Genomic DNA, 27,878 nt, shown 5'->3' with positions numbered 1-27,878 from the left:
AATGATTAAATTGCAATGAACACATAATACTACTAAACAGTAAGTTAATATAATGACATTCAGTAAATTTGAAAAACAGTGTTTGATTTAAAATTACTAATAACATTACATGAGTGAATAATAAGATTGTTTTAAACAAAGCAAAACGAAATGAAAAATAAATACTGCTTGAAATTGAAACATAGACTAGAAACGAAGAATAAGAGCTTCTACCTGGTAACGATTTCACCACACGGTTGGAGATTTTTGAGCTCTACGTCGAGAGCCACGACGTCTGCAGGATTAAGATTTTCGAGCTCTAAGTCGACGTAAATGATTATCAAGAAGAAGAAAACCCGTCCGGAATGCTTTCCTGATACGTTTGATGTTTTGAGATTTTTTTACCTACAAACATGTCAGTTGAGTTATATTGGTTCATAAAACTCCCTTTACAGAGTTTTTATATAATATAATAAATGTTTCATCATCCTGCTGCTTTCTATGAGAAATAGCATGTATACAATTCTCTGAAAAAAATTAATCATTAAGAAAAACTTGCCTGTCGCCATTGCTGTCGATGCTCTCGATCGTACTGGGCTAAGAGAGATAGATTCATATTCTTCATTTTTAACTGAACAGACGCAGTAATACTATACTCCTGCAAGCGGCAAAAAAATTAAAAAGGTTGTTGAGTGAACAAGAGGGAGGGAGGGAGAGAGGATACTTACTTCTTGTGCATGTTCTTCACTAGAGAGATGCGTCCTTAAATTGTCAAGGTTTTTGTAATCAGGACCTTGGCCACCACAGCACACTTTGCAATACAACATTGCGCTTGATTCACCACCCCTATCACTTTCACTACTGCATTTCTGAAGAACTTGTTTTCTTTTCTCTGAAACTGGAAAAACAAAAAAAAAAAGCTCAGAGACGGCATATAATTAGTTATCAAACAGTAGTATTACTGGATGATAAGACGAGAGGAGAAACAATCTAATCACCTTCAAGTAAGCTATGCCAGAGCCACTCGGCAGAAGGGAGCAGGACAAACATTTTGTAAGGCCTAGATGAATAAGCCAGAAAAAAGTTGTGTTTCTGCTTTTGTACTAGGCGGACAAGGGGAGTTGAGAAGGCCTGATGTGTATCTGTATCAGATATGACCATAATATTAGTCGGAGTAGGATTAGACTTTTGCCCATCCAGCAAATCTGAATACATGCGCTTGTACGTGACATCTGTTTTTTCAATATTAAAAAAAAAAAAAAAAGCATATCAGTTAATAGATGAAATTATTTTTATTTTTTTAAAACAGCCACCAGTTGGAGGAGGACTAACCGAGAATGGTATGTGCAAGACTGACTCCAGTGGAAGAGAGCCCTCGGAGGAGGTGCTCAGGGGTGTGGTTTAAGTCGCCATAGGCAGTGATGGAGACGGGACCAGAGTAGCCTAGTTTCTTAAATGCCTCTTCTAAACTCGGACGGACCCGACGAGCATCATATCCCTCAGGGATAGGACAGTCAAACATGTTCCACCACACCAGTATTTTAGCTGTCGCATATTCAGGCGCTGCAGCGTAGTTCCGTCCCCACGTCTCCGTAACACGGTTAACTTCTTTGTACGTAGGGTATACAGACTCCTGCTCGACAGAGAGTGGAGGAAAAGTGAAACAAACAATGTATTATTGATGATACAACTATACAAGTATAGAGAGAGAGAGAGAAAGGATGCTTACTTGCCGTGCATGCTTATAACTCGAGAGATGCTTCCTGAATTTCTCAGGGCTTTGGCAATCGAAATTGCACGATTTGCAACAAAGTATCATGGCAGATAATTTATACTGAACGCTTCTGGTCTCAATTCTATTATTATTATTATTATTATTATCCCCTAGTAATTTTTCCCATAACCACCTCGAAGAAGTTGACAGGACTGAGAGTACGCAAGGCGCCTTCGAATAAGCTAGAAACAGGTTGTATTGCGACCGTTGTTGTAGCCGGGCCAGATCCCAAGACAAGTCACCTCCCACCTGATTGGATATGATCATCATTGTAGCAGGGGGTGGATTCTGACCTCGCCATTCCACTATATCCCGATACAAGATGTAGTTCGTGCTTTCTGTTTTACAAAGGTATTATTTAATTATTATCCCAAACTCTTAATTAAACATATAAAAGTTGGTAAAAACAAACCGGAGCTGGTGTGTGCTACAGAAACTCCAGTGGATAAGAGCCCATGCAGGATGTGAACAGGGGTTTGTGTTTGGTCCCCGTATGCAGTGATGGAGGAGACAGGACCAGAGTAGCCTCGTTCCTTGAACGCCGCTTCTAAACTCGGTCGGATCCGACCAGCATCGTAACCCTCCGGAATCGGACACTCCTTCATATCCCACCACACTGCTATTTTAGCACCCTTCGCCGCTTCCTCCCCCCACCACATCGATCCCATCTAAAAACCTAAACAGACACAGACACAAGTCCTGCTGGGTTTCGTTTAAATATATCCCAAACTAGTGGGCCTAATTAAATATCCCAATCTGAGAAGATTGAAGGCTCACTAGCACAACCAACCTTTGAGATTCTTGATTCACGGCTTCTCTTTCTGCCGTCACGTCAGCTTCGGGTTTCTTCTTTTTCCCCATTTCTAGGGCACCAAGCTTAACACAGAAGGACGAGTGATCCGATCCTTTAAGAGAGGGTTTAATTGCCTAAATTGTATGATTTGATAAAATCCTTCATACTAAACATCCGACGTCCGTAAAGGTTTTTCGAATTAGGAATAATAATTAATAATTATTATTATTATTATTATGAGATGTTAACTCATTGTTTCTGTTTGGAGATGGCGAGACATGTTACTCAATTATTAAAAGCCCATTAAACATATATTCACATGTTATAATTTTTCCACAAATGGTAAACATATGAAAGTTTTAATTTGGGAAACTATAATTTGACCAATGCTTTGAAATCGTGGATTTGATTTTTGGTGCAAAATATCAGTTGGTATTATGTATTATTTTTAAATTTTGATCTACAAATTTATATTAACAAACAGATATTCAGTGTTTTCATATCTATCTGAACCAACAGTTGAACATGTAAATCCAGTGATCTGTATGTATTCCATTTCAAATTTAATAAAAACTAGATCTCGACCCGCGCAACCTCGCGGATGTTTATTTGCAGTTTTATTTATGTAAATATTTAACATAGATCATTGGTAGTATCAATACTATTAAAACAGCAACATGTATGTAAATTTGTTTCGAAAGGTGACTATCGTCCCGCCGCAGTAACAAAAATCTTTACATATACTATATATCTATACATTTTAATAACTGTTAAAACCGCACCGCAGTTAAACCGATTGTCCTGCACCGTTCAAACTGCAGTCACCATTCAGAACCATAATTTATATGTTTGTGTGTTTATATAATCAAATTTTTGTATGATATGAATTTAATAGAATAGATAATTTTTGTAAGTATATTAAATAAACCAAGTTTCATAAGTATGTACTTGTGTCTTTTTTGAGAAATTTAATTTTTATATTTGTGTTATTTTTTTGTAATCAAATTTCTGTTTAATATTAATTTAATTTAATATAATTTTGGTAACTATATTAAATATGTCAAGTTGCATAACTATAAACTTGTGCCATATACATTCGAAGAAATTATTTTTAAACTTTATTTTTAAAATTTGCAACATATTATATTTTGAGAATTTGTACTCCCTACACACCAAATATCCTCTATTTGCACTCCATACTCTATTTCTCCCCCCAATTTTCTTCCCCCATCATTATCATTTTCCCTCCATTCTATGGTATATCACCTTTTTTACTGTATTGAGCTAATTTGCTCTTATATTTTCTTAATAGTTACCTAACATAATTAGTCAAGAATATTCGTACTCAGAAATCCGACTCGGAATCGACCCTAATATCAAGTCTCTACTCTATTAGACCTGGACTATATACTCGAACGGTTCTTAAAGTGTAATATACGAAAACCAATATCAAATCCAACCCGCACCGAGAACCGAATAAAAATTTTGAAAAATATTTTAATATATATATATATATACGTAAATGGGTTAATATAGTTTTCACTAACTTTAAGTAAAATCACATTTAATAAATATTTTTTAATCCAATAACCTATTTAAAACCTGTTAAACTAAATGCGTTTATATGAATATTTATTTCTACTAAAAGTTCAGTTAAACCATATTAAACTATATGTTAACATCACGTTCTTTGTTAACTGATAAATTTAATGTCTGTGTAAAACATTTAATAAATTAATATATGGTTGAATATATCTTACGGGCTGAGATATAAGTTATGTCGTTGTAGTGTATATTTTTTTTAATAACCGGTAAAATCACAATCACGAAAACATAAATCATTACCTGATACACTATAAAAGTAAATATTATAAATATTAACTAACTTCAAATATTTTATTTTTTATTAAATAAATACATAATGATTTTATTTGTGACCATATTATATTAACTGATTTTTTAAAATTTACTTAAATCATATATATATATATATATATATATATTGATCTCTAAATTTGGTCGTTTCTTGTAAAAAAAACATTAAAGCTAATGTTATACTATATATTTGATAGGTTAATTATAAAACCAAAAATACGAACCAAAGAACTAAATATTATAAGTAAAATAACTGATTGTAGTGTTCTGCGATGATAAATAATTAAATACCATGAATATCTGAAACTTGATGGTGGCCTTCATTTATTATATGTTAGTCAAGCATATAGTAGTTATTTATTTTCACTCGTTCAAATAAATTTTGTAACTGTCGCTATATTTATGAGAGAAGTTCCGAAAATGTTGCAACTAAAAGAGAAATTAGAAAATATTTATATTATTAATGGGTAGTTACATATAGATGAATGGCAGTTTATATATTTAAAAGTATTTATATAATTAGTTGGACTAAACATTTATCAATAGGTCATGTTGCTGTTTTAATAGTATTGATATTCAGTGACACTGCATAGGATAGATGGTGATCCCTAATATACAAGACAGATTTGAACTCTAGTGTTAACAACAGCTAATGCCTTTGTGTTGAATTTTTGTTTAATTATCTTCTTTATTTTTAAAAGTCAAACATTGTTACCATTATCCTGTTGGCTTTAAAGCTGGTCGAGATAATAATGAATACACATGTTTTACATGGAGAATAAAGAAGGTGACAAAGGAACTTAACCATATGTGTGTTACTGATTCGTTTGTGTACGTCAAAGTTTGTGGAAGATATGAGACTAAGATTAGTCAATCACGGCAGTAATAATACCTTTGGTACAAAGCATTTTCTTAATAGATGTAATACAATTGTCAATACATGGGCTCTGAAATAGACAATCTAATCTATTCTGTACAATTATTTTAATAATCTTTAGACATGTTCTTTAGCTAGGAGTTATCATTAACTCACACATGAGTTAAACTAACTTTCTTGACTCTCTATCAGGTAATGGCTACTCTACCATCAGAAGCAGAGCTGACATGGAGGAACAAATGGTGAATGATCAATACGTCATGGTAACTTGTGCCGTTAAGCTGTGAAGATAAGGGCTCTGTTCTGTAACCATTGCGTCCGGAAAACAGCTAAAAGTATCTCCTCCTTAGGATATTATAAGTCGTAACCCTAACGCTAAAATTGTTTGGAAAATAATTGTATCTTTTGTAATATTTTGCGTGGTCAGTTTAAACATATGAGAACTTCTTAGGGAATAAAAAGTGAATATTCGGAAAGTAAGATATTTCTGTTGAAACATATTTTTAATTTTGATTATGTACTTGCTTTGCAAAAAAAAAACAGTCGGTTTTGAAACAGAGCACACTATGAATGATTAGTATGGTTTTAGATATATGTATGTATGGTTTAATAATTTATATGTATAATGTTGGTCAAAACTTGTTAACCGGAAGTATATTCCCACTACAAATGTATTATAAACATATAAATTTATCATATATATATATATATATATATATATATAAAATGTTGGTCAGAACCGGTTTATGATTAATCTAGTTTTAGATAGATGAAAGAATTTATAACGTATGTAAAATTCATGATCAGAATTGTGAAAATATGATATATATTTTTTTTATCAAATGTTTTGAACAAACCGGCTGAATATTTTTATAATGTTTGGTTCGATGGTTCTAATGAGATTGACATTGTAATGTGTTTACGATGAAGAAAATGTATGCTTGTTAACCAAACCGGATTTTTAGGTTTATGTGTCATTATAATTACGATTATAGGGAGTATTTTAGTAAGTTATAATGAAAATATAGTTGGAGAATAAATGCATGACTTTTTAGGATAGGTCCAATTCTTAAAAAAATCACACATGAATTGATGCTGTGACTTCTGTTTTAATATATAAGATTTTGTTGATTAATAATATGATAAATCTGTTAAAAAAATTATCATTAAACTTTGACCTAACTTTGGTTAATCCAATTAAAATTCCAGAAAAAAACAAATAATATTTCTAAAATTAAATTTGTAGATAATTTTAAATTGTACATAAAATTGAAAAACTTTTAAATTTCAATTTTTTTGTACTTTGATGAATTTTTTACTTTTGAAAAAAAATATTAGAGAAAGCCAAAATTTATTTATATGACAATATTCGTTTGTTTTTGTTATGTATATTGTTTGAGGAATAAGTTTAAAGATGTCAGATTGTATAAAAATATTTCTAAATATTTATTTATATATTTTTTGGCTAAATAAGTTAAGATCTACATACATAAAAATATTCTTTTATAAAAAAATATCATTAATAACCGTTCCGTTTAAATTCTTAACATATTTTTTTGACATCAATTCTTACCATAAATAAAGCAATAGTTTATTGTAATTTTTGTTATAAATATAAATACATTAGGCTTACAAATATTTGTAAGGATATTAATTGTATTATATAATTTTTTTAAAAAAAATTCATCTACACACAAGTTGGAGGGAAACTGGGTAAAGAAACCCTGAACTTTTCACAAAACATTAAAAAAACCTCACCTTTATTAGTGGGATTTAAAACCGGAGTTTTTCAAAACCAACTCATCTTTTCAAGTCAAACCCAAAATCAATCTTTTTTTTGTCATTACTATTCATCAATGAATATTCTATATTATCCCTATGTTTTTGATTATTTACAAAATTGCCATTATTATTTAACACAAAAAACCAAATACACCCACACCATTTTTTCTTATTTACAATAATACCATTATCATCAATTTTTCCAACCATCATGAACCACTATTTTTGAGCTCTTAAAGCTTTAAAATTCAATTTTCAACCACTTTTTTTTTCCAGGTGTTAATCAATATATGGGCAATCCAAAGAGACGTGTCAGCTTGGGGACAAGATGCAGATGAGTTTAGGCCAGATAAGCATTTAGATATGGTTGCAGATTTTCAAGGACAGAATCTCAAGTTTATTCCATTTGGTTCAGGGAGAAGAATATGTCCTGGAAGTGGATATGTAGCAGCTTTTTGGTGGAAGTCACATTGGCCAACCTAGTGAAAAGGTTCGACTGGAAAGTTGACGTAGGAGCAATGGGAGATGATAAGCCAGATGTAGCTGAAGCAAATGGTATTGATGTTTGCCGCAAGTACCCTCTGATTGTTTGTCCATCTTCTGCTTAATACTTGACGTAAGAGTCATTTTAAAATGTGTTAAATATGTGAGAAGTACTATTATGTAAAAGAGAAGAAAACTATGTAAAATCAAGACGCTTGTGTTAAACGAATATATTCTCAGATGTTGTAGCATCTTGCATCACATAATAGAAACAGAGGAATCATCCGGGGATTTCAGTGAATTCAGGAAAATCATAACTTTTTGTTTTAGAAAAAAGCACTGAAAACTGGAAGGATATTTATACTCTGAAAAACAACCATATTTTAAAATGCTCTGGTAGACCAAGACTTATATATATAGTTTATAAATAGATCTTTAAGAGCATCGACATCACTAAAGTCGATACCATAGTTTCTCGTCTATGTAAAATTGATATAAACAATTAAAATTTTATTAGATGATTTTAATCATTTTTTAATGACTCATATTTTATTAAGTTATTACAGTATTTAATTTCCAATAAACTCTTCTATTTATTATACTAATGAAGGTGTCCTTACTCCTTAGACTCTAACTCGGTTCGTCCTGGTTCTTGGTTGTTTTAACAATTTTTTTCTTCCATTGTTTGATTGATTCAAATACACTATAAGATGCGCGCTCCTATTGACAAATAACAGCCGTGTCAAAAAACCCTGGGAAAAATGGAAAGTTCAATTTAATACTAGGTCACTATATTTACTCTGGGATAAAATGAAGCAGTGGAGTAGGAGTCATATATATCATAAATTTATTTTCTTTCAGCAGAGCCCTAAGACAAGGCCCATCCCTTTATTAGCTATACCTTCTTTATGTTAAACTTGCAATCAATTTGATGCTTTTAATAACAGTGATGGTGAACTGGTGCACACGTAACACAGTTTCTGACGTGAGTTGGGACGTTTTAAAATTTATTTGAGATATTTTGATGATACATTAATTAACTAAAAGGAGATAGTGATCACTGATCAGTATCCATACAGCATATTCCAACTAAACATTACAACAGTTGGCATGCCTACTCTGTGTTATGCATTGTTAATATAATTTATCGTTTCAAAATGACAAAATCCCACCATAATCTCTTCTTTTGTTTAGTAACTTTGACTAAACCGGTAAACAGTCGTTGGAATATATAACGAACTTTTCATTTGGCTCAAGCAAACCTCAATTATAAAACCAAACACACATATCATGTAAAAATGTAAAGAACCGATAAGAAATGTGTGAATTTGAAAGAGTGACTAAAAGGCGACGACATTCATTGAACCTGGACGTGTTTTTGAACCATTGCAAGTCGGACGTGACATTTTCTTGGTATTTTCTAGTGATTTGTCATGGTCTGCCATGTTTCATGATCACGCTACCTGTTTATTTGTCTTCATAATTTTGTAAAACTGGTTTAAATAAGACAGATATTTTTTCACCCAATTACGGCAAAAATAGGCGCGAATCAGTTACGACTTCATGTAGACAAAAAGTCTTCTTAGTAACATTTCCCATATACATAACAATCACGAGATAGTTAATATTTAAAAAACAAATTAAAAATAAGCAAATTACTCTTAACTATAGAAGCAGAGGGAGTAAATAGTTGAATAATCGTGACGGCCATTGACTTTGATAGAGTCTGTCCAATTAAGAGAAGGAGGTGGGAATATGATTACGTCGACAAGGCTTTGCTCTCATAAGTCATAACCATTCCTTTACGGTGGCTTTAATTGGCGGAATATATTAGTGGAAAGGATAAAGGTTAGAAAATGATTTCCACTACATTCAATTTTTTTCCTAGATACAAGAAAAGTAGCGAAATTTTTGTTTTCTTTTCTCCTTATTACATGTCTTTTTTTTTTGAGGAAGGGCATTCCTTATTACATGTTACAAACAAACATGTCATCTAAGAGACATTCCAAAAATATAGAACGAAATTCGTATAACATCTCCCTTGCAAAGAAAAGTATATGGTCCAAACTTTTTAGATTTACCAATGTGTATTCTAGGAACACGGCTTCTGACAGAGAGTATTTCCACATATCATGGGCCTATAGCGAGTTTACGCCGTAGACTAATATCGTTTGTGTATATGCAGAATTCTTTTAGTAGAATTTTCAAAATAGTATCATAAAATTTTGAATTTCTTTTAGCAAAAATAATAATTGTATATCTCGAAATTTCCCGTGAAACTTTTTAATTCTCCAACAACATTTCTAGCCGCTGAAATAATTTTGTCGTACCACTAAAATTTTGGAAAAATATATGGTGGGATCCAACGTGTGTCAGAAAACAATAAAATAACAAAATGTTCTAGAGGAGGAAAATAACTCACCAGAAGAAGAAAAAAACGAGAACAAGAGATACAATGAACCTAGACATATACCCACCCAAAGGCCAGTAACCATGACGCCTATAAAATAGGAGCATTCAAGAACCCAATACCAAGAACAAGAACAACACAAAGCCAACAAAAAAAAAAACTCAAACAAAACAAAAACAAAGAAACTTTGAAAACAAATGGGGAAAGGAGGAAACCTTGTGACGGTGGCGGCTTCCGAGGTGGAGGAGCTACGGCGGAAGAACGGAGAGATGGAAAAAGCGGTGGAGGAAATGAGGAAAGAGATGTTGCAGCTGTGGCGGCGGACGCAGGTGGCGGAGGAGGCTGAGGAGCGTCTCTGCTCTCAGCTCGCTGAGCTTGAAGCCGAATCGCTCGACCAGGCGCGTGATTACCAGTCTCGCATCCTCTTCCTCGTGAACGAACTCTCTCGTCTCTCTTCCTCCGATTTGGCCTCGCCCTAGATAGATAGATACATACATGCGTATTTGTGTAATGATAGATATCTTAGATTATTGCATGTATCTGAATTTACAAAATTGGCTCATATCAATGCCGATTATGTATAACTTTTCTTTCCTTCTTTTTTTGTTTATAGATCTCAGATTTCTTCTTTTGAAAATTTAGCATAAACAATAATTGATGTTGTTAAAAAAAGTGATGAAAGTCTTTTGAAAATTAAAGCAATATATTTCGATTAGTTTGAAATATAACACAACAAAGCCTCTTAACCTTTTTTATTTAGTAAAAACTTGGATTTCAAAAAGCAATAAACAAAGGAAGAATGTTTATTTTGTTATTGTTTTCCATATGTGAGGCGATATCCACATTTGCAAGAAAACTTCAGAGTAATTGAAATGGCATATTTGATAAAATAATTTACTAATAAATCAGTCTGTGTTTTGTTGTTGATGGATTTCTATAGCCGTTGACCTCTACTGGCGTTCCAACGGTAGTTTTAATCTTTCTCAAGTATTTTTTTATTACAAGAAAACATGTTATACTTTTTGTGCCATAACGAAAGCTTAGCTAATTTATATGATTTTAATGGTGAATTTTCTTCTACAGCCCCCTATAAATTGAATATAAATTTTACAACTGCCTCCGGTAAAACTTTCTTCTGGCTCCGCCACTGTAGCTAACTCTCTTCAACCATGAACCACTTACATATGAATCTCGCATCCACAACACTCAACTGTTTTTAATTAGTTTTAGGAAGTTACTGAGCATAAAATGATCTAGGGATACAAACATGGCATGTCATGGGTAAAGATACAATTTCTTGTGAATTGCAAATGCAGAAACCAAATGAAACAGGATTTACAATTACAAAAAAATGCATTAAAGAACTATATTATTGTCACATGTAACTGCAAATATTATTGAGTTTGATAAATCTCAAAAAAACGAATGTCCTTATTCAAAAGATTCGGGCGACCATACAGGATGGTGTATCTAATGTGATATTTACCAGAAATAATAGGAAAGCAAAACCCTATAGAGAAGAATATACTTGGTGGATAAATCAAAAGATCCCATGTATGATATATAGCCTCACATCATAAGCCTCTGGGTCAGTTTCATGAGTATATATGAGACTATGAGTAATGTGTTTACATCCATTGTTTTAGATGTTGATGTGATACCTAATTTGAAATTTTTTATACAACCATAGTTTTGAATGGTGAACGCAATCGGTTTTTTAAAGGAAATTTAGGATGATCATGGTGGTTCCAACAATTCAAACGCAATCGGACTTTCCATGAAAACAATTGTATATGTTTAATTGTTTATACATTTTACTGGACAAGTATATAAGAGAACGTGATGGATATAAAGACAATCATACACAGTTCAGAATATTGTATTATCCCCTATATATTATTTGTGAAACATTATAACTTTTTTTTTGTAGCCACATGCCATCACTAGGATGATTCTTAGAATTATTAGAGAAATATGTTGGTCCATCTAATTATATAATAATTAAGCTTTTTATTAAACTAACCATAAATTCATTATCAATGTCATTTCTTATTTCCTTAAGTAAAGATTACGGAATTACCTAATGTGGCTAAATTATATATGACAATTAATAATTTTTAATAATAAAGATCTGATAAAAAAATAATGTATCTTCTATCAAATTTGTTTAATTTTAAACTATTAAAATAATTAAAAAATCACAATAACCATATTATAAAAATTTAGATTTTTCTGTATATGTTATATTTTGAATTTTAAAAAGCTATAAATTACTAAAACTGTTAAAAGTCTCACATTCAAATTTTGCGATCCATAGTTTCAAATTTTTGTTATGAAAAAATACAAATGATTACAAAATCATATAAATAAAAGTCTAATTTAATTAATCATTAAGATTTAAAATATATATGTATATATAATTATTATTTTTAAATTATAAATTACTAAAATTATTAATTCCACAATGAAAATTTTGTTATCAATAATTTAAATTTTTAGCTATTAAAGATACACATGGTCAAAAAACATATAAGTAGAAATCATCATTTAATAGACATTAATATTAAAAATATAATATGTATGTTAATATCATTTAATTTTACTTATATATTCTATCAAATTTTCTTAAAAAATTGTTTGGATTAATAAAATTGATTTATATGTAATAGTTACTGACTTTTAATTATTCAATATATATTTATTATTTCATAATATGTAAGAACATATAATACATAAAATAATTTTTATATATAATGTTTATAAGGCGCGGATCTTAATCTAGTTTCATTATTAAAGCCAAAACACTACAGTATTTCTTTCTTTATTTTTCTTTTTTCTTTAAAGCATAATGACCACCACCCACGAGCAACCGACGATGACGTTTCATATTGATTTATTTAGTGATTTTTGCTTATTATTCTACTGAAGATATTTTGGTTAAACAGTCATTAAGCACAAAGAGATGGAAATTGTTTTTACAAAGGAGTTTTATTGATCTTAAACTATAACAAAATATCTAACGTGGCCAAATATATATAAGCAATGAATATTTGTATTTTTCTTCTTTTTGTTCTTTTTCTACGGTAGTTTTAATATATTTTGCTAAAATGCTTCCAAAAGTTATATATAACATGCATCATTTCTTAACCAATAATGATTAATGAACCTTGTAAGAAAGCATTGTTTGGTCGCCCGATTTATATTAGGCTTATTTTAGGCCTACAAGATTCAGCGGTACGCGTAGTTCATGATTTTTTGCTTATAAAAAGGCGTCGCACATGGTTGCTAACTTAAAATGTCATGTCTTTTTAAGATAAGTTAATGGAACATGGTTACTTGTACTATAGGAATAAACCTGACCAAACCAAACCAACCAATGGGCCATATAAAACAAACGTTGGGTATCTAAAACCCGTCAATTAGTTTGTTCAAATCCATGTATTAGGTTTCTGTTAAACTGAATAATTAAATAAAATGATCAGATTACGCCATTATATTGTATTGTAACTGTTAGGAGTTTTGATTGCCAACTTAAATTCAAATAGAATGTGAACTCAATTTTATTTTGATTGTCGTTTAAATTTTTGAACACAGATTAAAAATGTATTTAATTTTGTATATTTTCTAAATTATAATATCATTATTTGTACATTTAATAATATTTCAACCAATAAAAATGTTGCTTAGAAATTTTAAAACGATATTGATTTTGTAATGAAAATTGTATTTCACAGTAAAATTAATATGAAACGGAAAGAATAATGTACTTAAGGTGTTTTAAAAAAAAATATAAATAGAAGGCCATAAAATTTTGGTCGAAATTTTGGCTAAGAAAGATGCGCAAGGTTTCTCAGCTAAACTTTTAAGTCGCATATTCTTATAACACTGCAAAATTCAGCAGATATCAATTGACGATGTGTTTTTAACAATATAAAAAACCTAGAATGATTTGGAGAAACCAATCAGAGATATGTTGTGTGGTTTAATAAATATCATAAATTGGTAATCAAAGTAACCATAGTCATAAGAAGACATTACAAGATTATTGCTAGCAACATGAACCAATAATAATAGTATAAATAATAATACCACCGTACAAGAAACTGATAGTGCTTGAGATACTTAATAACGAAACCATACAAATTTTCTGCCCATGACACAACGTGGCTATTTCTTGAGCCTCAACCACGGCTTCCTCGTTTACCCTTCAGCTCAGGGTCCCTATACGTGCCAAAACAACCCACCACAAGTCAGTGATCTCACTGATTCATGTGTGTGAAAATAAAGCTAGAAGTTAGATTCAAACCTCTGGATGTGATCTAGTATCAGTAGCCTTGGTCCCGGTGGGATGCTCACGTCTTTTAGCGCACTGGCCACACACAGAGAGTTTAGAGGGCATACAGTTTTCGATGATACAGAAATGAAAAGTTGAAAAGCTCAGTTACCTATCAGTGAGCAAAGGCAAAGTGGGATCAGCCAGCAAACCCTTCTTGAAGTTCTTCTCATACTTCTCAAGACCCAGTTTCAACAGCATAGATCTCGCCCGAGTATAGTATGGATCTTCAACGGTTGGTTTAGAGAACCTTTCCCCCAGCTGAACAAAACCGGGAAAAAAAAGAAACATGTGTTTCAAGAACAGTATAGTCTCTTCCTATATGTGTATATATATGATCACTCACCTTGAAGAAAATTCCTTGAAAAAGAGAGAAACCTGCAGCAGTAGTGATTGCATTCATAGGCTGTCCTTGTAACCCTGCACTCACCAGAGAATACGCGACTCCAGATCCAAACGCCGCAACCACACTGCACAAAAAAACTCAAGTAAATCACAGAGATTCTTTAACCATCAGATGTTCACACAAGAGGTCAAAACCTATGAGCTGATTCAGAGAGAGAGAATGCAAGCTTGTGAAGCAATAAATGATGATTAAGACCTGTAAGCCTAACCCAATCATCAGAAAAGTAACAAAAAGCAACAGATTAACACTAAATGCAGACAGTAACCGTCTCTAACAGCAGCTCCATAGATAAATCTCAAGGATTCAATTAGTCTTAAGATTGATGAAAAGTCAGAGCCATGAAACAACAAGTCACTACAGCTGCAACTAGATAAAGCTACAATTTTTATACATAAAAACCAAAACTTACGCAGACTCAAGATCCTCCTTGCCTCTAATCCGCTTCATAACGCAAGCTATACCAGCATTAACACCAGTAATAGCCGCAAAGTTCCGAGCTTGGACCAAGGGCCCACCCACTAGAGCCTACAAAACATTGTCACACATCTCTTACCAATAAATAGCTAAAACGAAATCCATCAAAGTTAGTTTTTTTCTTAAAAAAAGACCTGAGTCTGCTGCAACGACGCCATAGCCTGAGGGTCCACGCCCGTCTGAGGCATCTCAGGGGAGAGAGTTCCCATGAGCCCACCAATAAAAGCTCCCTGAACGCCTCCCATCGCCGTGACGACGGCGGCTTCCACCGGCAGCTTCTGTTTGGAGAGCCACGACTTGAAGCCAGTCTCGGCCTCCTTGAACTTGACCTGAAACTGGTGGATTGGATTCTGCTGGTCCTTCATGAGGCTCATCACGGCCATTGTTTCTCCGTCTCCGCGCTTCTTCTTCTCTCCTCCTACGTCTTTCCCCATCTTCTCTCTCTCACACTTTTCTTCTTCCTCTTCTCACTCTTCTTCTTATCTAACCTCGTTGCCGTCTCCGTTTCTGGTGTGATGGTGTTGATGTTTGTTGAGCCTTTAAGATCGATGTTGGGCTTTTTATGTTTGTGGTCCATTTAAGATACCTAACTGGGCCTTTGACAAAAAATAATGTCTATCTACACGTGCGGATACGTTTTACCTTGCTACCAAACACTCAATCAAAATAAGGTAATTACTAAAGCTTTGACTGAAAAGCATTGTTAGCAAGAAAAGAATGGTGTAAATATATTTTTCAGCCAAGTTACTCTATATTTTTAGCCAATCAAGTGAAAACATTTTTCTTCCTATTTTCTCTAACCTATTAATTTAGTGTTCTATTTTTTATCTATTTAAAAAAATGTTATCAATTAAGTTTTGGACCTATTCAAATCTCGTCAGAAATAAATATAACATCTCCTACAATTCGGTTATACAATATTTATCCAATTCAACACTGAAGAACTAACCAATACAAAATACTTTTCAATTATCTAAATGTTTATATAACCAAATACTCATCAATAATCTAAATAATTACATACCATAGAATCATCTTTAAGTCGTCAATGAGCTACGTTCCACACTCATCTCTTTCCTCAGTTTCGTTACCTTCTTAAAATAATAGCGATGGGCCTCTCCTTCATAACACTGTGGCAACTGAAATCGCTCAAAGCGTTATAAGGGATCACATACATTAGTGTTATGTTGTTCGGAAGGGTCCCAGATGGCTGCGAGAGACAAGAAATTTTTTTTTTCTTGTTTCAGTTGCTTCATGCATAGGTGGCATTTGTTAACACTATTAGCAAATAGTGCAAATTTGCAAAGCTCATAAAAAAAACAAATAGTTGTTTAATTATTTATTTTCACTATTATAACTTTTTGATAAATCACTGTTTCCTTTTTAATATGTACTTTTAAAAATAAAGAAATTTATTTTGAAATTTTTTAATCAAATTTCTTCTCAAGCTAATATAGTAGATGATTTCCATTCAATTCGCCATTAGTTTTAAAACTTGTTTATTTACTAAGAATATTGTCTTTTAGATGTTTATCCTTTTATTTAGTCAAAATTTCTTCTCAAAATAATATAATAGATGATTGTCTTTTTTTTTATTTTTATTGTTATAGATGAAAGATAATCCCAATGAAATTGTGAACATTTATATTAGATTTTTAAAATATTGTTTTTGATATATATATATATATATATATATATATTTGTATATGTATTTATATATGTATATACATTAGTGTCTAAAAGGTTATAGTGAATAGTTTTGGCTTAAAGTTTTTAATATAAATTATGATAGTTTTAGTGGATATAAATTAAAATATGAAATGTTTTGTATATTTTTATTTATAAATTTTTATTTAAATTTTTTTCTTTAATATTTTAAATATTTTAAACATATATTAATTTTTATTGTTTATATGTAATCGCTTTTAACTGCAAACATTAACGTAAACTAATTTTTAATTTTTTAAAAAATTAAACAATTTAAAATGGTTTACGGTCTTTTGTGATTATTTTAAACTCCAACAACCAGTACGGTTCACAACCAATTACTATGATAAAACTGTCAAAACCCTTTAATATTCTTGTCTACTAAGAAAATTGTTTACCACTCCCAATATGGTACAAATGCCATATTTTACCATTCGTTTGGTCTCATTTAAAATGATTCATGCAGATTTTTAAACATTATTATTGATTTTTAGTCAAAGTTAATTCCAAACTAATATAATAAAGAGAATAAATTGTATGTAAGAAGTCCTATTCAACTTTCCATTCCAAATTAATCTTTATAAACTAAGAAGGTTATTTGCGATCCAGCAAATATGACAACATCATATGTAGTCTATCATTCGTTGAATCTAACGATTCTTAAAGATTCAAACCTCTTTTTTTTCTTGTTTCTCATTTCATAGATGACATTTTTATTAACATTATTAGCAAATTTGAAAATCTCCTAAAGACAATTGGCTGTCAAATTATATATGTTCACTATTACATCTTTTGATAAATAACTGTTTAAAATATGTATTTTTAAAAAATAAATAATATTCTTTTAAAATTTGTAATCAATCATTTACAATTTATTCTTAATCAAAACTTATTTTCAAAAATAATGTAATAGATGGTTTCCATTCAACTCGTTGATTTTAAAACTTACATATTTGCTAAGAAGATTGTCTGTGGCTAAAAGAACTTGACATATATAATTTACGTTCATTGAACCTAAATATTCATTTTTACTAGTTAAAATGCTTCATGAATGAGTTTATCGACATTAACAATTAGTACCAACTTACAGAACTCTTGAAAAAAGTTTGAGATTTTCATTCGCTTGAAGCATAAGCAGAATTTCAAGTTAGTCGGTTTATAAATAAATCTGAAGCCTTAAATGTTATACTTAAAAAGAATTTAAAAGTTAAAAAGAAGGAATAAACAAGAAATCTTAAATGTTATGTGATATTTGCTATTACATTATTACATGACCTATTTTACTTAATTATTTTCTGTTCCATATTAGTTTCCAATCCTCTTACACATGTGGCAAAGAAAAGAATGTGTACAACACAAAAAGATTGCATCATAGTGAGCAGCAAGAGAAGATTGCACTAGTTGTGATAAAACCTCAAAATTATTCTAGGTGTTCGAGTAATGCCAAAGAGGCATTACCAACTAAACATGGTGAAGGATTCATAGTTAATTGATTTATGAAAAAAATAATAATAAAAAAAAGATTTATGAAAAACTAGAATTGAAAATCTATAGTCTCAGGTCATGCAAACTGTTGTTGACTTTGGAGGTCAAAGATATCTTTCTATATTCAAAATATACCACTTATAGAAATTTTGTTCTGGAGACACCTCTCAGATCATGACTAGATCCAAAGAAATCTATCATGCAAACTATCAAGAGTGTATATATAAGCACTCTCCGTAGCATATCAGATACAAATCCACAAACATCTCTTTTCTTTCAAAATTCCCCACTTTCTCTTGATTGAAACAATGGATTCGTGTGATCAACCAGACATAATATCAAATCTACCAGATGTTCTTTTGGTCCTCATAATTTCATGCTTGCGTTTCAAGGAATGTGTTCAAACTTGTGCCCTCTCCAAGCGGTGGAGATCTGTCTACCTTGAGACGAGGAATGTTTCTTTCAAGGAAACCGACTTCTTGAGCCCTTCTGTCGACGCAAATCCCATAAGAAATGCTTTGGGTAGGATTGTATTCGTTGATTACGTGCATCGTTGGGTCGCTAGAATCCATGACCAACCCATCGATACGTTCGGGATCTCTATCTCGTATCCGGAGACTTACATTGATCTGATCGAGTCCCTGATAGCGTTCGCGGTCGAAAAAAAGGTCAAGAACTTGGTTCTTGATTTCTCAAACCCGGCGTGGAGAACCTTTCATGATGTAAACCTTGATGAGTTGGTTGTTGAAATCCCACAAAGCGTCTATGATCTAGCGACTCTCGAGTCATTGAAAGTTGGCGAGTGCAAGAATTTTGACCCCTCAAAACTATCAAACCTAGGGAAGCTCAATACCGTCTCTTTTGGCTGGATGGTACTGACGGATCCTGAAACTTTGCTAAAGAATTCAAGGGTTGAGAGTTTAACTATCAATGACTGCGGGGAACTTTATTTCGATACGATAAAAGGGAATATGAGAGAAGTTGCAATAAAAAAACTGTGACTTTTTCCCTTACGGCACCTTTAACCTCCCTAGGGTTGACATACTCAAGTACTCGGGAGATCTTCTCCCCTTCGAATTCGATAACATGAATACCATCATAAGCGAAGTTGAATTTGATTTCCGGGTGTTGGACAATAACAATGATGAATCAAACGATCCGAACACCGCAGAAGGAGGAATGCTTTGTCATCTCCTTAATAATCTCTTTGATTATGGTGGTCGATCTGCTACGACCTTAACGGTCTGTCCGTTTCTACTCAAGGTATGTATTTAGATTTACATTACATTTTCACACATTAGGTCACTCAGTGTAGGTTCATTTTAATTCATGGTTCTTTGAAATTTTTGAATACTTTGCCATGTGGTAGTAATTTTACCTAGTGAAAAGAAATTATGTTGAATATTAAGATGTTGTATAAACAGATTAGATATTAGTAGTTTTTGAAATTTATTAGGTTAAGAGTGTGTGTGTGTTGGTGTCACAGCGTTTGTGAAATATAGTATTGAGAATTTTTGTTGAAATGATATTTTGTGCAAAAAAATCAATGAGTTTTTTTATGTTAATAGAAAATAGTTTTTATTAAAATCTTTTTTTTTTGATATTTTCTGTACTTTTTTATATATTTTATATATTATATTTTAAAATTAACAATTCCTACAAAACAAACAAAATTCGTTTTTAATTAAAATCTCAGATAGGTTGATTTTTGGTTTTTGTTCATAAATGATCAAACAAAATTGAAACTACTTTTCCTAAATATTAGGAAATCTATATTTATTAAAAATTTGATTGGCTAATAAAGTGTTTTAGAAAAAAATTAAAACAAAATCTGAATCTTGAATAGTTTAAAAAGTGTTTTTGAAAACCTAAAACCCAAATATGTTTTAGAATCTATAAAACAAGCAATGCCTATATTTTGCATTACATAGGAGACAATATTTCTTTCCATAGTGTGAATTAAAGTAATTTCTTAGTGAACAAAGAGCTATACCCTAAAATTTTAGCGTTAAATTATTGTATATATTAACTGTTTAGAATAAATAGTGACATTGTGAAATTTATTTTCTTATGTAAGATGATTCCAAGATCTGAGCATCCACATGTTCTTCACCCGATGGAAACAAAACATTTAGTGCTGAAGACGGAATTGCATCCGAGAGAGTTCAGTGGAATTAGGCTTCTTCTCATGAATTGCCCAAACTTGGAAACACTCACTATAGATTTGCTTCCTCCAAGCCCCATTGCGGTAAGTTTTCTTAATGTAAAATTATATACCCTCAAAAATGAATTATATGTTACAATAAATAAAAAAAAATATATATATATATATATATATATATGGATCTCTTCATATTATTAAACCATGCGACAATGATTTCATATTTCTCAGACGGCTTCATCATATGCTGACATCGATCCAGAGACATACTGGATGCAAAATATATCATATGAGTGTCAGAGGGAGACTCTAAAAGCCGTTGCAGTGAAGAACTTCTTTGGTGGTTCAAAGGAGCTGACATAGTGAAGTCTTTTATTCGAGGATGTGAGCGTCTGGAAAAAGTTGAGCTAAATACATGCCGTTTGATTTGGACAAGGGTCGAAAGAGGCTTGCATATGCCAAGTCTGAAGTGTTGCAACGCAGTTCGAACCGTGTCCAAGTTTTTGTGCACAATTCTTGAAGAGGTGATCTATTCAAGACTTCAGTACCGTGTTTACTTTGCCATTTAATAATGTTTTCGAGTCTGGTTTAATAACTTCAAGAATGGATGTTCTTGTTTGAATCCGTTAAGTTTGTTTCAGTTTATTTGTTTTATGAATAAGAGCCTCAGGAAAAACGAGGACTTGGTCATCTCTATGAACCAAAGAAAAACTTTGATCTCTTTTAAAGATTTGGTTATTGTTTGCTTAATTTCATTTTAGTTCATATTCCGTTATTGTTGTTCCTGCTTAATTTCTTCTATAGTTCGTATTTGATTTTGGTTTTGTTTAATTCAAGGAACGTTCACTATGAAGATGTATTTGCAAAAATTCATTTACAATTTCTAGTTTAAACATGTGGTTTTGCTTCTCTTATTTTTTTTCCTTTTGGTGCATCTTTGGCTTAGTTAAATTGATAATGTACAGGTGCTCTTGTTATGAAAAATGTTTATAGTATATATGATTAATTGACATCCTGTCCCGTACATATAACTTGAACTTTCTCCAAAAAAAAAAATTATGGCATCATTTAACTTAAATCGGTTGCAAATGAGAATATATCTTGTGCTTTCATATGGCCAAAAGGCTCTTCACATACAGATGATCCTAGATGCCTAATCATTTGTCCTTCCCCCATGAGAGTCAGCTTGTCTTCTGTCTAGCATGAATCAATTACAGCCTCTCATGTAGGAAAAAAAACCCTGATTTTCCGTTGTTGTGATCTCCTTCCTCCTTCTGCCTTAGCTTTCTTCTTTGTGTTTTCTTTCGAAATTTAAATCTGCAGATATTGGTATGTAACAGCCAATACAGCCGAGGATCTTGTTGCATTTGTATGTAGTTTTCCAAGACAAACATTACACGCACATATATATTGTCCACTTCCATCTTTTTGTCATGAAAATGTGCGTTAAACTCTTTTCTTGAGAGAAAGCTTGATACATGCAGCTGAAATCATAGGGATCTCGCTAGAATGTGTTTCAGTACTTTGTTTCTTACGCTTCTTTGAAGATGTTATCCAATCATGATACCAGTCAATGAGACAAATAATACAACCAAACAACTCTAACCTCAGTGACAGTGAGCATCTATTTCATCATGTTTATAACTACAACAATTACCAATCACACTTTTATTCGTAAAACCTAGATAAAAACTAAGTTGTGTTTTAATTTCTTGTTGGCTATACCAGCCAAAGACACTGCCAAAAATTAAAATCAAGACTAAAAAAATATGAGAACTAGTAAGTAGTAACCAATAAAGAGAAAACCTTTAAAAGCCCAAATAAGTGCATTGCTGTAAAGGTTTGGTTTTGGTTAAGAGATTAGAAAAATAGAAAGAACCAATTGATGTGTTGGAGGACCATGTGGATGCGCATCAAAAGTAACTCAAGCAACTTATGAAACTCATGATGTGCGTGGTCGTACGATTACTCAAAATTGTAAAGAGAATGCCAATGTCTTGTACGTAGATAGGCTTCGACTTGTCAAACTATTATCTGCAGAGTCATTGGATGTTCAGTATCATCTACTCATTATTAAAAGCATGTACCTCTTTTTAACACACAAGTCTAATGAATGCTGTTGAATCTGAAAGCGTCTGCTGTCGATTCGTGGACTGGCGAGATTCGCCGCAGAGTTGTGTTCATTGTTCATATCACTGTTCCATATGCAGATCAAATGTGGGTTATATATGGAGTATCAGACAAGACAATGGTGCTGTTCGGATCAGCTCCGACTGATACCATCAATCAACTCAAGTACGTTGTTGCTTTCCTTTACTTTCTATGAAATGTTCTTGGATAGTGTAAAGTTTAAGGTAGACCTCGGTTGGTGTCCATACTAAGGTCCATCAGTTCTGATTATCTCGAAAGAACATTTCATAGAGAGTAAAGGAAAGCAACAGTGTACATTTCATAGAAAGTAATGGATGCGATTTGAAACATTATTAAGCAATTTGTAAAACTGATACTTAGTAAGAAATTGGTACATTTGTAAAATACTGATCAAATCTAAGAAAATGTAGATGTTTAATAATTTTTTTTATCAATATAACATATTATAAAAATAAAAATAAAATCACATTATTATGATAATATATCAAATTATTGATCTAATCTATTAATAATAGCAAACCTAATTAATTCCAAAGACTATGAATTTCAATGAATTTGAAAGGTTGTGTTTTCATTCTAAAGTTGTCAATTTATATATGTATATTTCCAACATGCAACTCTAAAAAATATCAATTTTAAGAGGTGTGACTTTCATCTAAAATGATATATTAGTTTTCAAATGTTAAATATCTCAAAGTGTCTTTGTACAATTATTTGTTTCAAGAGTTATATATTAGTTAGCGTAAAGAGTCATGTGTTTTCCATTGTAAAAAATAGATTTTTTTAAATAGCTAAGGTGCTTTTCTATAATAATTTTTTTTTTGAAACATAATGTTGTGTCTATATAAAATTTATTTATTTTAATCATAATTAATGTGAAAAGTTGTAAATTCTAATTAAGTTGAAAGGTTGTGTTTTCATTCTAAAAGTTGTCAATTTATATATGTGTGTTTCAAACATGCAACTCTAAAAAATATCAACATGCAACATGCAATTAATGTGTCTTTCTATAATAAAGTTGTTTTTCTTTTAAATTAAACTGTTTTGAAATGATGTATCTATTCAAAGTATTTTTTTTAATAATACTAATTTAAAATAACCACTTTTATATTAAAAAGTTGAGACTACTCATATAAGTAGCATTTCAAAATAACTATATTTAAATTGAAAAGATGTGACTATTTAAATTAAAAAAAATTGACTATTCGTATAAGTATCGTTTCAAAAAGAACTACTTTTAAATTGAAAATATGTGACCATTCAAATAGATCTTTAAAAATCTATAAATAGTCTATGTTCATGCATTTCTTTAAGTAAAATTTTCACCAATCTAATAAAATGGTGAAGAAAAACAATTATGTGCACTTACTTGGTTACAAATTTTATAAGATATTCAAATAAAACATTGACGATAAAAAATAGTAGGAAGAGTTTTTCGTGTTTGGATAGCCAAAAATCCTAAACGAAACAATGAAATCATTAGTCTTAATTTTCTTTTACTAGATGAAAAGGTTTTTTTTTTATAGTTACAAGTTTTGCATTTGTGATATGTACTTAAAAATTTCAGTCATGACACTATAGTTGGTTTAAATTTAGAAGTTTGTGCATTGTTGACATTTTTAAGAAGAGTAGATGTTTTTCATTTACTAAACCTATCTAGACTATATGCTAACCGTTTCAATATGTAGTGTGTCTCTTTCATTAGTGTTATTCTTATCATGTTGGGTTTTCCTTATAAATAGTATCAGAGATAGTTAATAGAATATTATTTGTTTATATCAGTTTCATTGTTGTATACCGTGTCCCTTATTTTTTCTTGTTATTGCATTAACATTTTTTTATCATTTTTACGTACATTTCCTAAAGTGGTCTCACCGAAGAGAGAAGTTTTAAACGCTCTTATCAAAGAAGGTTTTGGAATGATATTGCATAGTGGTTTGTTACCAATCTCCGACCTACTGGACCATCGTGCTCTAGCTTCTCGTGGACATTGACTTGGACGGGATCTCCCAACTTTATTAGTCCTACGAAGACACTAATCTATGGAGGTTTGTTAAGAATCGTCCATGAAGAGTACATGTGAATTTTCTTAAAGCGGAAAGAAGCTTGCACCGTTGGGCTGTATAAGACCTTCAACGCAGCCGAAATACCGAAGAAAGTAGGCGGAGTAGACACACATGTCATGGAAGATGCCGGTCACTGGGTTCAAACGGATAACCCGAATGGCTTTTTCAGGATCTTAGCATCTTCATTTCCAGGGTCTCAGAGCTTAGAGGTGCGAACGCTCTACGTTCTTCCTTTTTTCCAGTTTGATATAATACTTGTGGAAAAGTTAAGTCTTACTTACGTCTGACACATACAATCTAATTATATAAAAAAATGTTGCTTCTCTCCTGTGATGCCAGCTAGGATCCACATCAGAAAGTCGACTCTTATGCTGTTGACACGTGTCCAACCATCTGGAAACTCTGCGTTTCATTAACTAAATCTCACGGACATCAAAAAGCTCTGGCTGAAACCAAACGCATCGGAATCAAAATTTCGGAATGTCTCACAATGATACGATTTAGCTTTACCAATCAGACATCGACGAGATCGAGAACAAAATGAACGGCGGATTCCAATCAGGTCCCGGAACCATCCTCCCCGCTCTTCCACCGAGCCCGATCCGTCCCTCAGTACCCATCCCATCCTCCTCTCCCTTCGTCCAATCCAGCCTCCCTCCGCTTCCGCCGTCTTCCTCCTCCACCTCCCAGAAAGTGCCGCCCGTTCCAGCCCCTCCATCGCTTCCGCCGGCAGGTAACTTCGGCATCTCGAAAGTTCGAGGACGATCGGTGGGAGCGGGTTCGGGTCTCCGCCGAACACGTTGACGGAGCCGGTGTGTGATACTGTGAAGAGGGATCTGTCGATGATCGTGAGTAATCTGAAGCTGGTGGTGTTTCTGAATCCGAATAGGGAGTTTGTGTTCTGTGAAGGCGCTTAGGGATTGGGATCTGTGAGGACCGCTTTTCTTCATTGTGTTCTTGGAGCTTATGCTTTCATGGTCTCCATCCGTCAAAAAGGTAATCAAAATCTTAGCTTTAAAGTTAAAGGTGGTATCTTTGTTGATTTGGGAGTTTCTCTAGAACGATGCTTAGGCTAAGGCATCCCTAGACAGTGCACTGCTGTTAGCTTTTGATTTAACACAGAGGAATGATTCAGTGAGCAATAAACAACACAATGTGGTGCTCTCTTATATCTTTTACATGCGGAGGATCTCCACCTATATAAAGTTCACCTTTAACACATCCCCACAATTCCTCATAGCTATACATTGGTTTCCGAAGATTTGGTGTATCGCTTACTGTAATGATATCATCTCGCCGTCTTCTCCCTGTAGGTGCATCGCTCATTGTAAATCTCTTTTAATATTCAATATTTATTCTGATGAATTTCGTTGTCAACTCCAAAACGTTGAGCTCTTCTGATTGCTCTCCCTGTTTCAATCGTATTTTATTCTAAGGTGAAACAAGATTGTTCCAAATCCTCTTAGTTTGGTTTCCGACGACTCGGGATCGTTACTTTGACGGAGCCAGTGTTAGCCATTGTGGCAGAAAAACGTGTCGTTGCAGTGCTGACAACTATAGCAGAAGACGACATCCCAAAATATCAGTCATGAGTTTGAGCCGGTGGAACAAAGGTAAATACTTCTGATACTCTAATACATTGCTTATTGTGTACAAGTTTAAGTTTGAATCGATAAATATCAGAGAGGGATATTGAAAACGAATATCTTGCATTTCTCAAAGTATTTTTTTAAGAAAAAGAACAACCTCACCCCATATCTACATTAATGCAAGCCAATCTTTCCCTGTAAAATTCGAGATGTTCATCGGTGGTGATAATAATGGGTTTTGAGTTAATTGGGTTCTCATCTTCTAGCATATGCATCATCTATTTCATTCCAAGAGACATAAACTATTATTTTCGTTTGGTGCTTTTAATCTTATACGTTTTGCTCCAGATCGATGATTTATACATTCAGTCAAAGGGAGTCTCTAAAATTTTTTATTCATATGCTTTCTGCAGCAAAAGTTCCTGCAGTGCTTTGACCATTAAGATATGTGTTTTGTATTTTTCAGGTCATGGGTTACTGCAAGTACTCCTCTACACAACAGCATCACGAATTGAGGGTTAGAATCCTTCTTTATGTGTACCTGAGATATTAGAAAACAGACGGGTTAGTGAAGCAGCTTAAAGTCTTTACACAAAAACATACTGGATGGAGCCGATGAGCTATCTGTTGCAAAAAAAAACAAGAATTGTGCTCATATATAACAAATTCGATTCAGAGTTGATATTTTTGCATAACTAAATACAGGTGGGGCGGAAGAGAGGTTGGCAGTCTTTAATTATGGGATGTTCTGTGCATTACTAGCCAAATAAAATCTGTGCTGGTACGCCTGTTTGAAGAATTTCTTATCAATAGTGTTAGTGAGGTATGTTATTTTCAGCTAAACTCATGTGGCATTTTCACCTTTCAAAATAAGGAGTTGCAAAGTCAACAACAATTTTCGAATAACAGAGGTAGCAGCGGCAATTGTGGGGATGATTTCTTGACTTTTTGACTTTCATCGATTGTCATGCTCAAGGTACAATTTCTCAGCTGTTTTTATAAGATCCATAGTAATTTATATATTTTTAAATCTGAGGCAGAACATGCATGTGGACTGTTTGTTTTCATCGATTGTCATGCTTTTTTTTTTTTTTTTTTTTTTTACTGGTCTTTCCATTGATAAATTGGGAATCATCAACCTAGAGTGAGATAAGACTGTCTTAGGATTGCTAATGCTTATTTTAGATGCAAGTTTATGTTGATTCTAAGGTTTTTGTAGAATGCATACATGGTCTTTAATGAAGTGCCAAAGATAACATGTGCAAGATGAAGCTGAAAAATCCTCAGAAGAGGGATCAAATGCAAGCTAAGCTTCCTGGAGTTCATAGCCCGTAAATCTAGCTAATCCATCTGTTTCACACGTTCTTTAATTGATGCGTGCAAGAAGACCAGCAGTCATGGACTAAGATTCATACTTCTTCTTCTCTATACCATCATATATGCCTTGATAGTTTGAGATTGAACAAGAAATTACGACATTGTTTCATAGTTTAAGAAGAAGAAATATAGTGGTTGGTGACTGTTTTGTAGTTA

The 27,878-nt window shown here is 32.4% G+C and overlaps 3 protein-coding genes and 2 pseudogenes across 3 annotated transcripts; 3 read left to right on the top strand and 2 right to left on the bottom strand.

Annotated features, from left to right (window-relative positions):
* Window positions 1-63: 63 nt before the first annotated feature.
* Window positions 64-2,561, bottom strand: LOC106348431. Its single transcript, XM_048735109.1, has 8 exons — window positions 2,544-2,561; window positions 2,166-2,429; window positions 1,709-2,091; window positions 1,312-1,612; window positions 978-1,211; window positions 708-877; window positions 539-637; window positions 64-384 (listed from the first exon to the last, which is right to left on the bottom strand). The coding sequence occupies exons 2-8, from the start codon at window positions 2,419-2,421 to the stop codon at window positions 283-285; spliced, it is 1,545 nt and encodes a 514-aa protein (XP_048591066.1). The 5' UTR covers window positions 2,422-2,429; window positions 2,544-2,561; the 3' UTR covers window positions 64-282.
* A 7,392-nt stretch (window positions 2,562-9,953) lies between these two features.
* On the top strand, window positions 9,954-10,688 carry BNAANNG30680D (protein RESPONSE TO LOW SULFUR 2). The gene has a single exon (XM_013791745.3). It carries the CDS (start codon window positions 10,171-10,173, stop codon window positions 10,450-10,452), a length of 282 nt encoding a protein of 93 aa, XP_013647199.1. The 5' UTR covers window positions 9,954-10,170; the 3' UTR covers window positions 10,453-10,688.
* A 3,263-nt stretch (window positions 10,689-13,951) lies between these two features.
* LOC106348430 (chloroplastic import inner membrane translocase subunit HP30-2) lies at window positions 13,952-15,698 on the bottom strand. Its single transcript, XM_013788168.3, has 6 exons — window positions 15,321-15,698; window positions 15,122-15,237; window positions 14,653-14,776; window positions 14,419-14,567; window positions 14,280-14,342; window positions 13,952-14,194 (listed from the first exon to the last, which is right to left on the bottom strand). Exons 1-6 carry the CDS (start codon window positions 15,618-15,620, stop codon window positions 14,155-14,157), a joined length of 792 nt encoding a protein of 263 aa, XP_013643622.2. The 5' UTR covers window positions 15,621-15,698; the 3' UTR covers window positions 13,952-14,154.
* A 2,673-nt stretch (window positions 15,699-18,371) lies between these two features.
* LOC106352517 lies at window positions 18,372-19,929 on the top strand (annotated as a pseudogene).
* Window positions 19,930-25,236: 5,307 nt separating this feature from the next.
* Window positions 25,237-27,878, top strand: LOC106356502 (annotated as a pseudogene).

Source organism: Brassica napus, chromosome A6 (genome assembly GCF_020379485.1).
Source record: "Brassica napus cultivar Da-Ae chromosome A6, Da-Ae, whole genome shotgun sequence".
Taxonomy (NCBI): Eukaryota; Viridiplantae; Streptophyta; class Magnoliopsida; order Brassicales; family Brassicaceae; genus Brassica; species Brassica napus.
This window is presented reverse-complemented; position numbering and strand designations above follow the sequence as displayed.

Excerpts from the sequence above, each read along its gene's own strand:
- LOC106348431 (XM_048735109.1), bottom strand. The coding sequence starts at position 2,421 with ATGGGATCGATGTGGTGGGGGGAGGAAGCGGCGAAGGGTGCTAAAATA. Across the intron at positions 638-707 it reads GTGAAGAACATGCACAAGAA|GAGTATAGTATTACTGCGTC; the intron begins GTAAGTATCCTC and ends TGCCGCTTGCAG. Across the intron at positions 385-538 it reads ATCGACAGCAATGGCGACAG|GTAAAAAAATCTCAAAACAT; the intron begins GCAAGTTTTTCT and ends ACATGTTTGTAG.
- BNAANNG30680D (XM_013791745.3), top strand. The coding sequence starts at position 10,171 with ATGGGGAAAGGAGGAAACCTTGTGACGGTGGCGGCTTCCGAGGTGGAG.
- LOC106348430 (XM_013788168.3), bottom strand. The coding sequence starts at position 15,620 with ATGGGGAAAGACGTAGGAGGAGAGAAGAAGAAGCGCGGAGACGGAGAA. Across the intron at positions 15,238-15,320 it reads CGTCGTTGCAGCAGACTCAG|GCTCTAGTGGGTGGGCCCTT; the intron begins GTCTTTTTTTAA and ends AATGTTTTGTAG. Across the intron at positions 14,195-14,279 it reads ATACTAGATCACATCCAGAG|GGACCCTGAGCTGAAGGGTA; the intron begins GTTTGAATCTAA and ends TGGCACGTATAG.